At 36.5% G+C, this 14,434-nt stretch overlaps 1 protein-coding gene across 4 annotated transcripts in view; it reads left to right on the top strand.

The window, feature by feature from the left end:
* The window catches only part of LOC111873213 (cyclin-dependent kinase 17), a 63,802-nt gene extending 49,669 nt beyond the window's left edge, over nucleotides 1–14,133 (top strand). For all 4 annotated transcript variants that reach the window (XM_023867738.2, XM_033754996.1, XM_033754997.1 and 1 more), the window contains 3 exons: nucleotides 7,861–8,092; nucleotides 12,388–12,478; nucleotides 12,563–14,133. In XM_023867738.2, the coding sequence (XP_023723506.1) occupies nucleotides 7,861–8,092; nucleotides 12,388–12,478; nucleotides 12,563–12,681 (442 nt within the window). In that variant the 3' untranslated portion in view covers nucleotides 12,682–14,133. The remainder of the gene's footprint in view (nucleotides 1–7,860; nucleotides 8,093–12,387; nucleotides 12,479–12,562) is intronic.
* The last annotated feature ends 301 nt before the right edge of the window (nucleotides 14,134–14,434 follow it).

The raw sequence follows: 14,434 nt of genomic DNA on the forward strand, positions 1-14,434 counted from the left end.
TGAAGATTGTCGAAGGACCATTGATCAACTTTCTGAGGAAACGAACATCTCATGGAGCACGGTCCAGCGAATTTTAACCGAAGGTTTGCACATGAGACGGGTGTCTGCAAAATTTGTTCCTCGCTTGCTCGGAGATGATGAAAGAGAAAACCGCATGAATGTTTGCCGCGACTTGAAGAGTGAAGTGCAGTTTTCCCTAACAGAAAGCAAAATTTCACGCACACTCTTTGTTCCTTCTGGTCGGCCATCTCACTAATCGCCAAAGGGTTGAAACAGGAACGCACACAACAGAGCACCACAGACAAACACTTAACTCAGACTGACGCCAGCTCACTAACAGTCGCGGGAGACCCCCAGCTAACACCACTTAGCAGCACAACTCGTAACTACAAAGCATGCGCGCACAACAGGTCGTTTCCGGTTATTTTTGGGTCCCCCTTCCTAAAATTTGTTGGACATAACCACAAAGTTTCATGCTATCATTGTGTTTATAATTTCATACAGAATTTTTATGTATTGTAATGGATTTGATCAACGCTTTGCCAGGCAACAACTCTTATAAACATAGTCCAACAAGTAAGCGGCCTCTGTAGTCTAGAGGTAACGTTCCCACCTCATTACTCGTACGCAGGTTCAGATACCTGGCGGAGGTCGTCGAATTTTTAAAGGGCAGAAAAATTCAGGGAACAAGTCCTCCGGGAGGGACTTTAAGCTGTGTGTCCCGTGTCGTAACTTTACGGCACGTAAAAGAACCTCATATCCCCAAAGGGGATCACTGAGCCAAATTCCAGGACGTTTCCTGCCCAACAGTAGCCTCTAAGGCCTCTGATAGATGGGGGAAGCATTATAGACACCGCTAAGCAAGTGGCCGAACTCGCTTGCTCGGTGGGACTGATGGTACGCACCATTTATCGGTAGGGTAAAGAGACTGGTAGAATATCATAGAGGGAAGCACAATAGATCAAACTGGTCGAGGTGCATGGGGAACCCACCCTCTCTAAATAACTAACTAACTAGTCCAACATGTAACAATAGAGGAAGCTGTGTTTTCTGTAGATCCGACCGATGTGCCAGTAGACTGGCTGGATAGCAATCATGTGATACGTGTTTACTGTAGGTCCGTGTCTGTTCCATGGCTATGTAAGTAAGAGTGACAGAATTCATTTAAGGCAGTTAGAGTTATGAGTGGGTAGTAGGAGCAGAAGCATGCAAACAAGAGGATATCAGTAAGCTGGAGGAGTGCAGCAAGCCAGCAGTAAGCTTAAGGAGTACAGAAGAGTACAAGAAGTCAACATGTGATTTGAAGACTTTATGTGTGCAGTAGTATGTTGATACCGGAAGTGTGTGATTTAGGGAGACCTTTGTAATTCTTTTGTTATAAATCCATGAAGACTAGTGGAGATAGACTGAAGAGAGTAGCATGGAGTGCTTTATAGTGTGAAAATCAGGAACACTGTTAGGTCGTCACGACCTGTAGGTCATTAATGAATCCAATTACCAATCTGAACCCTATCTTTAGTACTGTTTACCGTTTATCTCTATAGCAAATTTCATATGCCCAGCTCAGATGGGTTCTTTAGTTATCACCATCAAACAGTCAGTTAAAAAGGGATTCCATGCAGCCACCACTTCGTTGTTTTGCATTCTGCACAATTCCTATAAGGAAGTTCTGTATTCTTTGGAGTTTTCTTTCTATACATCATTTCATGACCCTAGATTAAGTGGCACTAATATTGCTACCACTTCACAAGTTTATACATCCACTGTGTTATTGTTACTGGTTGCATAAAAATACTGCTGAGTTGAGGCTGCCTCAAATGGCATAATGTCCACTCCAAATGTGAGAATTAGTCAACTGGTTCAGAAGTTAAAATGAGGAAAAAAGACAGCATAGTGATACCAGTAGCCACCTTTCATTCCTTAAGGAAGGAAAATGGGCTAAAAATAACTGTACTACTTATCACAAACAAACAGTAACCTTTATCATATGGGGATAGGGCATGTAATTGCTAGGGTTTTAAATAAGAATGGTATTTCTAACACATCTTTAAAGCTGTAACTGCTAAAATATCGTGGTGAAAACATTTGAAAGAAAATAAATTGCTGAATTCTGTAGTACTGGTACTGCTTTCTTACTACTGTGGAAATTGTTTCCAGTTACATTTACAATAGACAGACCAACACTTTTGAACCAGAGTCAGACAGACTTATTGATAGTCTGTTTTTGTACCACGGGATGGTAAAATGATACATCTATTAAACATAGATCATTTCTGTCCACTATCTCATGTGAAGCTGTCACTGTCTGCAGTACATTTTGCCTGTTTTTCCCTAGCTGTACATTCAAATCTTTAAGTAGTCAGTCTTGTTATACCATTTGTAAATCTCTGTAACAAAATATTCATGTTTGTTTACTTGAAAGTCCCTCCCTTCAGAAACTTTAGTGTAGATATTAGTCACCTTATCAAAGAGAGATACAGTTTTCCAGTTTGTCATGTTTCTTGTCAGTCTTGTTTCATTGATTTATATATAAATCTCAGTATATGTACAGATCAGTCAGGTTTCGTCATGTTACTGTAAAAGGAAGAACTGAAATGTCAAGTGTGGACGTATTGAATTTCGGAATATCTATGACTTCATACCATTCTTATTTTTGTAAACAAAAGAAACACGTTTTGTATAGTCATACAGAATCCAGGTAATCCAGAAAATCTGTTGTCAATGTCTAAATGTTCATTGTACTCATAGCTCAGTCAGTAAAGTGACTAGGCTGTGGGCTGGAAGACTTTGGTTTGATTCCTGACAAGGCAAGAAATTTTTCTCTTTACTGTGGAACCCTGACCTACTCCAAGGTCTACCCACCCTCATGTTCAAAGGGTACCAGGGAGCTCTGTTTGTGGGGTAAAGTGGCAGAGGCATGAAGCTGACCACTCACCTCCATCTAGTACCAAGGTTAAGAATGGTGGAGATATACCTCCCTTTTACCCTCATGGCATAGTGCTTATTATGTGATTAAGTGCATGGATAACTTTTCACTCATAGTATTTATTAATCTCTGCTACCACTAGTTGAGTCACTTCAATAAAGAGCAGTAAATATGTTGTAATCTGTGTAGTGTGTTTGTGGGATTCCTCTTTTATCCTCTGGCTACTGAGAAATGAAAGGATCAGCAGCTCCATAATTCCAAGGATGTTGTTTCTTTCTCAGCTTCTGCTTGCATTACTCTTATCACCCACTGCTACTTTGTCTTCATGAAGCTCACTTTGCTGTTAGATGAGATCACTTCATCAGAGTCATTCTCCAAAATGAGCTGCTTTTAAGTGTCTTATAATCCTCAAAATTAATGCCTTTATGAGGAGTTATATTATTTTGAGAATACCTCTATTCTGCTCTTGCCCACCAGCATAGACAGTTCCGTGCCTAAGAAAATCAGCGAGTTCAGTGGTTCACACCCCTCACTTCAAGCTTTTGTTTCTTTTTGTCATTTTTCCCATTACCATAATATATGTAGGAGGTTAGGGACTGATTCTTCAGATGGTTGTCTGTATCTCCCTAACCCCCCCCCCATAATTAACACTCACCATTCAACCAAAAAGAAAAAGCAGTGAAAGACTGTTACTTTCTGTCATTTTCCCACTAGCATAATACAAAATGGCCTGATGTTCTGGCTGTTACAAGTGTTCTCCCTCCTCACACCATTTACACCACTACTGTCCCATCTACAAACATAGAAAGAACCCCTTACATATTTTGGCCTTCGTTCTGACTCATTCAGATACTACTATCCCCGAAATGACCATAAGTAAATGAGAATGGTGTATTGTGGCAGAATGATGACAGGGATAAGATATGATGAACCATGTCCTCTGCCAGTGATAATGACCCTTCCAGAATCAGTGTTTACAAGTAAATTAGAGCAGGAGAGTATAAGGCAGATATACGATGGTGTACCCAAAAGAAAACGAACTAATTTTTTTGTGGGCAGAGCTTTTGTAGTACTGCGTTTTGCTGCTATGAGCGCATAGAGCTAACATTCCTGAGTCCATAAGCCGACTACCGCTGCTTCAGAAAGTAAGGACTAGTTTCAGCAGAGTTTATAGTGACAACTGTTTTGTGTGATTGTCGTTTTTGCAATGGCTGATTTTCGTGAACAGCGTGCGGCGGTGAAATTCTGCTTTTTGCTCGGGAAAAGTGGAACAGAAACTCGTGAAATGTTAAAAATGGTGTACAAGGACGATGCTATGGGGAAAACTCAAGTGATTGAGTGGTTTTCCAGTTTCAAAAATGGTGAAATGTCAATTGACAAACCTTGTTCTGGTCGTCCTTCCACGGCCCGAACACATGANGGAGGCTCTGTCAAGCATCTCAAAAGATGAATTTAGACAATGTTTTGAAAAATGGAATAAAAGACTAGACAAGTGTATTAGTGTAAGTGGAGAGTACTTTGAAGGGGATTGAAGGTTTGTGCTTAAAATTTGAATAAATAAGTTCGGTTTCTTTTGGGTACCCCCTTGTACACAGTGTGTCCAGGTTCTGTTAGGACTGTGTTCATTAAAAATACAAGATGTGAATTATTTTCAAAATTTCACTCTTCTTATTCAAAATAGTCTCCTTCTGAATCAGTTGAAATTTTTTCAAAAACAGTCACTATACTCCTTTTGTGGAATTGCATTTAAAACTGTGGTAGATTCCCGTTTGATGTCCTGGATGGTGTCATGATGGTCTCCTTTCATCGCCAACTTAACTTTTGGGAACAACCAGAAATCTGCTGGAGCCAAATCTAGTGAATACGGAGGATGATCAGGACTGTTATCCCTTTTCTGGCCAAAAAATTGCGCACGATCTTCGATTTGTGGGGTGGGGCATTGTCGTGGAGGAGTGACCAGGAACCCTGCTCTCGATATTCAGGTCAAATTTGAAGAATTCTCGCCCACAAATGATTGAGGACTCTGAGATAATAATCAGAATTCAGTGTTTGACCTTCTGGCAGAAATTCCTTGTGAATGATTCCTTTGAAATCGAAGAAAACAGCAGTGTCTTTGTCATCAGTGAAACATTTGCCATGTTTCTCAACCCATTTGTGAACCACTTTATGTGACAAACACTTCCCATCATAACCAAGAAACATTTCTTTATGAATATCCTTTCCGTTGAGTCCTTTTGCTCACAAAAGCACACAACAGAAAGCTGCCCTTCGATAGGACAATCCTCAAGCATGGTTACTATTTTGACTACTGTGGTCTCTGAACATGTGCATGTGTATCTGCTACCTAGACTGTCATGAGGTTGCACTGTGCTGCTATATAGCGATACACATAGAAAACCTATTACATCCATTACAGCTGGTTTACTTCCATATGTGACCTGTTTACTGACTCTCCCTCATAGAGTGAACAGTACTAGTGGAGATAATGAGAGTAAGAGTGAATCTTGAATATGGAATATAAAGTATGTTTCTGTGGGAAAGTTAACTTGTAATTTTTAAGCTAGTGTGATAAGAAATGTGCATACACATTATGTGTATGCATTTTTATGACATTATTTCCTGTTTTGGTCTTGTTTAATTATTTTATAGACTATTTACCCAAATGTGTTTTCTTTCCAAATTCAAGTTGTTCATGAAATCAGAAATACCTGGAAACTCTGCTTCTGGTTCTATAAGTTCATCTCCACTACCACAAAGAAGTGAAAGCTTTAGCAGAGTGATTTTCTTATATCATTACAATTCACAAACATGTTTCATTTCATAATTTCCTTCATGCAGCTCAGTTAGTAACCTAAAAATGAAGATAATCTACTTGCAACATTACTTAGAAAGTGCCAACAATTATTTGCAGCAGGGAGAAATGTGTTATTTTGCACAGTTAAGTTACTTGTACTTCCAGCACAAATTTCAAATGGGTGGTGGGAAAATGTGCCATGACAGTGCTGTGTCAGGGCTCTGGGAACTGTAATGTGGCCTGAAGGTAACATTTATGAAATTTGCTTTTGTTTAATGATTATTTTACTGAAACTACTGTATGATCTAATTTTGGAAAGAATTATTTCATAAAGATACTTCATCTGTTTTCCCTTTATTTATTAATTTACTGTCACTAATTTTTGGTTGTAATTTTCAATGACATGTCCTCTTATGTTTGGGTAAATACAATGTTCCTTCATATAATACTGTCACATGTAGGGTGGTACACATAACAAAAATAGCAGGTTCTAGTTTGGATGATTGGATTTATTAGCACCTTGGTTACAAGTTCTCTTAATCACACTTAAATACAGAGCTATCGCTGATTTCAGTCCACCGTTTCACACGCACTAGGTTTATCAGTTTTCCAATAGTCATCTCTTAGCAGTGGATCTCAACAAAGAAATTAGCACATTAAAAAACTATGAAGTGTTTTTGGTATTTTGTCTTCAGTCACTCTGGAACCTTGGACCTAAAAATTCTTCTGCTCTCACTCCTCCAGTAACTGACTCCTCCACTGACTTGTAACTGCCCCTGAACTAATTCTGTCAAAATCAAAGTCATATTGCGACTGACCATCATTCAGTCAGTAAGTCTTGGTGTTGAGCCCCATCTGGGTCTCATGACCAGATATTTGTTACTGTTTTACATTTACGATCTTGTTTTGGAGGGGGGCATCCTCTTTGATGAGAGGATGGGTCTGTCTTTTATATATGCTGCTGGCCGTTGACAGTGCAGTCGTTCTTGGTGCCTGAGTCCCTTGGGACTTGCGACCATATTTTACTGTCTCAGATTTGAGACTTCCCTTTTCGTCACCTCCTATGACTCGCAGGGTCACGGTGGAGGTATTCGACCCTACCTCCACACGGGTGTCCTCCTAATTCTGTCACTGCATTCACGTCTCTTATAAGCACTCAGCATAGACCTCACGGAAAACACTGTCTCAATTGTTGATGATGGCACCACTTATGGGAAGTGTGTTTACTGAGCCGTTGCTTAGAAATGGGTTGAATTGTTCCACTGCTGCTCGGCACGGACAACATAGAAAACATCTATTGTTCCTTGTTGGGCCATGTTTACAGAACTGTTGCCTGACAACACTTTGATCAAACCTGTTGCAATACCATTTGTGTTGAATTTTCATAATGCTGCAGTTTTGTAATTACATGTGTTTATTGAAACTTCTTTGTTTAATAGGAGTTACAGCATTGTCAGTAAGAGTGTCTTAAAGAACTGTATTTCTCTGATTCTTTGTATTCTGTTACACAATGTACATACTTCCAAGCTTCACAGATTAGGTACTAGTTAAAAAATGGCCAATTTCATAATACTTTGGTGCAGCTTTCATAACGCAACCAGTCTGTGTACAGAAACAGTAACATCGTTTCAAAAGATATCAACTTACTTAAAATTTGCATTATATCTGGTGTATTTATACCAATGGGCTAACTGAATATAATATTAGCATTTTTGTCTCATTTAAAAATGAGGGTCTCCTTAGTAATGTAGCAGTAACAAGTTGAATTTGCCTTTAATCTGTATACCTGCTTCATGTGGTGCAAAAAATATGAGCTGTGCCCTGTTCTCAATAACAGACACATAACAATTTATACTACACAGTGGTCACATTGTAAGAAGGTCTTTGACCAAACATGGGGTTAAGGTAAAGTATATTTCCAAAACAGGCATGGCTGATAGACTTAATTGGTAATATCCCCTGTGAATAAATGAATAAGTAGTGAACTTAACCATAAGGATAACTCCTTATGAAAATATATGGTGGGGTACATGGAAAATGTGAACTTCGATCGAAAGACATGAATTGTAAATACAAACTAATAGATAAGAAATAGTTTTATGTGTAATGATACTGATATTAAAAAATTACTTCTTGTTAGGGGTGTTGGTTGCATATTTTATGAAATGGCCTGTGGACGTCCATTGTTCCCGGGTTCAACAGTTGAGGAGGAGCTACGGCTAATATTCCGAGTGCTAGGCTCACCACCTGCAGATGCCTGGGGTGGATTAGCAGCAGCATATTCATCCCCAAGGTGCTCACCTGAATCCCTCGTGACAAGGGCGCCCCGCCTGGATACTGATGCCATTGAATTGCTGTCAAAGTTCCTGTGTGTAAGTTCTTACTGTATTGAGAATAACCAAGATTACAGATAAGCAAGTAAAGGTATCCCTGTAACAGGCCATGGAGGCCCATAGGGTTGTGCCCTTTACCCCCAAGAATATTCCAGGTACTCATTTCTAAGATTACAGATAACTACATGAAATGTGATGAAAAGGATCTTGCAGTGATGGTTGATTGTAATCACGATTTGTAAGCTTCATTACTATTTGCAATTGTAATTGATATGAGCCCTCTATCACTGATTTTAAAAAGACAGAGTGGATATAGCTGAATAGAAAAAGAAGTTTACAGTACATGTAGAATTCAGCACATCCTTGTGGATCTTGTTGTCATTGTCACACGATTTACAAATTTGACACTACAAACTGTCTCCTACAAATAGTATAGTGTGTTGCAGGAAGATTTAAAACACTGATCCTTATCCAGAAACATTGTGTGTTTCTGAGAAAAATGATTCCAAGAATACAGCTTCTTTGTTGCATTCTGGCAGGTCCATGAGAATAGTTGATTTTATTTTATCTGTGTTCTTCACTGTTGTAAACAATCCTGAAGAAGTTAAATCATAACATGTAAATGTCAGTTTCTGTGGAATTGTTTCTTTGTGAGCCTTTCTGGTTCCAAACTTCATAGTCACATTCATATCTTTGTAGTTATACTCGACAGGGTCACAGCATTTTAAGAACTTTCCATTCATATGTAGATCCTACACTTAACATGACAGAGGTATGCCTGAGTGTGCTGTTTGACAAGTCATATTGTGTATGCAAGTATGCGATGCTGCAGAATTTGAATGCACCAAGAAACACTCATAGAAATGAATATTGATAATGCTGTTTTAGTACAGTTATACCACAATTGCCATTATTAAACTGGCATCCCATTAAAAAAGATTTATAATTGTCGCTCCTAAAACATGTGACACTAATATGGAATTCTGTTTAAGGAGGTTCAGAAATGTAATCATTAAATTTCATTTGAACCACTTTTATGCATTTTATAAAAGACTTTGTTTAACCAAGGTATAAACAGTATATAATAATTACGAAACTGTAGATTATATTTAGTGCCCTATTCAGGATAATGTATGGGATTAATTTTAAAGGGGTGTGTGTGTGTGCATGTGTATGTGTAACCTTGCTTCCCTGTCATGCTGTTGCCAAGCCTTGGTTAAGTATTACAAGGTCAATTTTTATATTATGGACTGATGAATTACGCCGTTATTCATCTATATAATATTTTGTTTCTTGAAGTTGGTCAGAGTTCATTATCATGCTTCATCACTGGGTATATAGATTATAACTTCATCATATCATTAAGTTTTTGGACTGATTATTTCTGCATATTCAGTTAAGTTTTTATTTCTGGTTATATTTTGTTTTGCACTCAGTATTTCGTTGTATCCCCCTCTTGACTGAGTTGGGTATACATAGATAGAAAATATTAGTATTTTTTCTGAAGGATAGTGTCACTTAGCATGACTGATGCTGAAATACTAAATTCTGATTACTTTGAAGAATTGAATTGAATTGAATTTATTTACATTCCGTAAATCCAGTACAGGTGAGACACCATAGGATATGGAACAAGTCAAGTTAGAATACATAGTATCTATACAATAATACAGTAATATTGCAATTAAATGAGGTAAACTTATAATACTTATAATACACATTAAACAATGATCAAGAAATTTATCAAGATTTATCATGGACTAAAATAAAATAAAATTTCCATTAAGACGTTCATTCATTACTCATTCCATTAATCAAGTGCGTCAAATTAAAATGCATATAAAAGAGACACTTATCATACAAAATTCACTTATTAAAACAATCAAAAACAGTAGATTAGTCATATAATATAAAATAAGCATAAAAATAGTTGACAACTTCAGGTGCAACTTAGTCAATAACAGAAATCAAAAGCACGCAAGCCAACATGCTACAATGCATAGTCATACACATACCGTGTATATTTCACCAAAATATAATTCATGATCACATATGCAAAACTTCACAGTAATAATAAAATGGTTAACAGACCCTTGTTCAAACATGTTCTTCAAACTATCATACAAGATGTAATACCCATCAAGACAAATAAAACAGGATAATTACGTAATTTGTAGTTTATGACATATTTCTATATCAGTTCATTTGTCGTCACGATCTGTGTGTTCTCTTACATTACACATTATACCCATTTCTGTTGGTAGTATTCTTTCATGGAATAAAAGGAGTGATGAAGTAAAAATCTCTTCAGTGCTCTCTTAAAATTTGGTACATCCAAAGTCAACTCTTTTAAAGTTTGAGGTAAATGGTTGAAGGCTTTAATACCCGCTACATATGCACTCTGACTATACTTTGTCAGGTTCACAGAAGGCAAATATAGATTATTATGGATTCGGGTTTTATGTTCATGAATCATGGTAATAGCATTAAAAAGATGATCATTATTAATCGTGAATAAAATCAATGAGTATATGAATTGGGAATAGAATGACAGTATTTCGAATTTCTCAAATAGATGTCTACATGATTCTCTTGGACCAAAATTTGCAATAATTCTCATAGCCTTCTTTTGTAGTCTAAAGACATTGCTGGCATAGGAAGCGTTACCCCAGAAAATTATGCCATATCTTAAAATGGAGTGAATGTGTGCAAAATAAATTACCTTTAATGTATCTAATGGGATAAAATGCTTTATGTTTCTCAACGCATAACATGACCTTGCAATTTTATTGATAACATAGTTAATATGCTGTTTCCATGTGATGGTATCATCAATAATTAGTCCTAGAAATTTAGTTTCTTTCACCTTTGGTAATTTTATTTCATCATCTATGGTCATTGGGGTAATATTATAACAATTCTTGGAACGAAATTCAATATATTGAGATTTTTTAAAATTTAAAGCAAGTAAATTAGCATTAAACCATGTGTCAATATCTTTTAAAGTTTGTTTGAGATTAATTTCAAGTTCTAATTTATTTACGTCAGTTATTATAATACTTGTGTCATCTGCAAAAAGTACTGTTTTATTTTTCTTATTGCTTATTGAAGGTAAGTCATTAATGTAAAACAGAAAAAATAGTGGGCCAAGGATAGATCCCTGAGGTACACCACATTTGATTACCTCCCATTCGGAAAAGCTTCTACTGTCGAATTTGTTTCCTATTACAACTCTTTGGTATCTATCCATTAAATATGATTCTATAAGTGACTTAAATTTCCCTTCTATTCCATAAAATATTAACTTTTCTAGTAATATTTTGTGGTTGACACAGTCAAATGCTTTCTGTAGATCACAGAATAAGCCTCCTACCATTAACTTATTATTCATTGCAGATAGGATACTGTTCATTAACGAGAAAGCTGCCTGTTCAGTTGAGGAGTGAGACCTAAAACCGTACTGTTCCTGTGCTAATATATTATTTGACTCTATATGATTAATGAGTCTTGCATACATTAATTTCTCAATTATCTTAGAAAAGGAAGTTAGCAGTGATATGGGCCTGTAATTGGCCATATTTTGAGTTTCACCTTTTTTAAAAAGTGGTTTAACTGTGGCATATTTCAGTCTGTCCGGGAAAACACCAGTACTGAGAATTTTATTACAGATGTAAGTCAGAGGGGAGACTATAAATGGCAGACTTACTTTTATGATTCTATTTGAGATTTCATCATATCCGGTTGAATTTTTTGTCTTTAAAATTTTAATAATTCTTGTAATTTCTTGAATAGAGGCATATTGCCATTTCATCTTATTGACTGGCAAGTTAAATGAATCAATCAAGTAGTCAATTGGGGTGGGTAGTTCCTGATTTGAACATACATTCTTATTTAGGATGGTAGAATCAGCTATAGATATGAAAAACTTATTAAACGCATTTGCAATTTTGTTCTGATTCCTTATTACTTTGTTTTCAATCATTAAAGATTGAACACAATTGCCCCTTTTTGTTTTCCCTTTTTCCTCATTTATAATTTCCCACGTACTTCTCATTTTATTATTGGATTTAGAAATAATTTTATTATAGTGTAATTTCTTTGCAGCAATAATCACTTTTGATAATACTTTACAATATTGTTTGTAATATATTTTAAGATTTAGATCATCCCACATCATATATGTTTTAGGCCTCTTCGGTAGATACCAACAGTTAAGTATATTAAATAAAACGTGCTTGTTCAGTTCAAGTCATTAATTTTTGTATTGTGTTACCTGTATGAGTACTAATGCCTGCAATGTATGTATTGTGACCATGTCATATATTGATTTTCAGTACGAAGCCAAAAAGCGGGTATCTGCAGCAGATGCTATGAAGCAGCCCTATTTCAGATCCCTTGGGCCTGGTGTTCATAAACTTCCTGATGGTAAGAAATAATAGTGTTTGTAATTGAAGGCAACACAATTAGAATAGGTTAATCTAGTGATACCAACTCTCTGAACTTTTACAGTAATGTCCATCTTCACAATTCCTGGAATTCAGCTGAGCAGAGATCCTGGTTACCGATCATCAAACTTTCCAAAGTCTGGAGTGACTGGACGTTCACGGCGTCAAAGCATGCTTTTATGAAATATGGAGTGGCTGAGCATTCAGCTGATCTCCTTAGAGGTAGCCATGGCTCGGTGAGACACCATGGATTCCAAGTCCATCCAGCCCTGGCTCTGATTCCGCCCGCCAACCATTGTTTCCGTGGCATTCTGTGAAGTGTGGGATGCAATGTACAAAAAGCTGGTTCCATGTAAGCCATGATGTAAGATTTTGAAACCAAATGGTGTAGAAGAGGGAAACTAGCTTGAATATGCTATCACTGGCATTATAGAATAAAAACTGTTACTAAATGAAATGTTTTTGACGATGTGCCACTAGAACTCTTAGTCTTAAATGAAGATTCTTTCTCACTGAAATGTGATGTGCTGTATGTTATGCTATGTTATGTTATTATGCATTATTTACATTAGACATATGATCTCCTTGTTGACTAATGTTCACGTCTAGTCAATAGACGAACTGGTAGCTCTGTACATTAAGTGAATGGTGGATGGCAGGCGGGTAATGGAAGAAGACAACCAGCAACCATTGAAGATTAAGTGGAAACAAGACTTAATTAACAATGATCTTGGGCTGTGCAAATATTTTTTGTTTGTTTGTTTGTTTTGTTTTGTTTGAAACAATATGACTGTGATGCATCAAGTATGTTCTTGACATTTTAAAGTGAACTGGTATGATGGCAGTTGGAGTGAAATTGTAAGTCAACAATTATATCCCTCCTTGCATAAACATAAATTGCATTCAACTTTTTGTGATGTAATGACATACCCTACAAATGATCCAACTTTTGGAAGTTTACCTGTCCATTATTTAATAGCTTAAAGAGCCAACTTTGGCTTTTACTTTCTGGATTAAACCTTGATATTACCTAGATGTAGTTTTTTTTATTATTATTTTTTTTTATTTACCATTTGGAAGGGCCCCAGCAGGCATATACATTCCAGTACATGTTGTGACATGGGTGCAAGAGCATTATGGGTTTTCATATGCTGCATGATGTCATTTTCAAATGGTTAAAGCCCACAAAAAAGATGAACAGGGAAACCTCAGTTTTACATTTTTGAAGAGACCACCTATAGTAACACAAAATCTGTAAGATAACAAAATGCGTTGCTTTCTACTGTGACTTTGACAAGCCATTTAAATTATGCATGCTTGAGTCATGCAGCAGGGGCTAATTCCAGTTCCTTCATTGGCTGATGATTACAGTTTATATGATGTGCTCAGAATTTGTAATTTCAGTTAATACAACAACACTTTCAAGATTTTTACTGGTTATCAGAGCAGAGAAGCAGCATAATTGTGAGATATGTAGAATGAAACTTCCGTAGGATGAAATTGAAGGGCTCAAATTTTGGGGCTGTGTAATACTAGTGTTCTTTTGTGAGTGTTACAACTGTGACTTCCATTTCACAAGTACTGTAAATTTTGTTTTTATTGATAGGATTATAAAACTACAGAGGTTTTACTTTATTTAAGATTCATATTTGGTTTCATAACTGTCTTATATTTCTTTACTTCTTCTAGAAGTAATGCAAGTACACTCAGCTCTAGATTATCCGGGATAATGGTGGGGATGGAAATCATGATTAATCAAAAACCCGGTTAAGACAAATTTTATTAAAAGTGGTACTGTAATACTGTACCTTCATAATACTTATTTACATTATACTGAAGTATGAATTAGTTATTTCAATCACAGTGTTCAACAACATCCAACACTTTTTACGAATATTCACACTTAACACTTAAAAAAAATTAATATTGTTGTTTG

Source organism: Cryptotermes secundus, unplaced genomic scaffold, assembly GCF_002891405.2.
Source record: "Cryptotermes secundus unplaced genomic scaffold, Csec_1.0 scaffold540, whole genome shotgun sequence".
In the NCBI taxonomy this organism is placed as follows: domain Eukaryota; kingdom Metazoa; phylum Arthropoda; class Insecta; order Blattodea; family Kalotermitidae; genus Cryptotermes; species Cryptotermes secundus.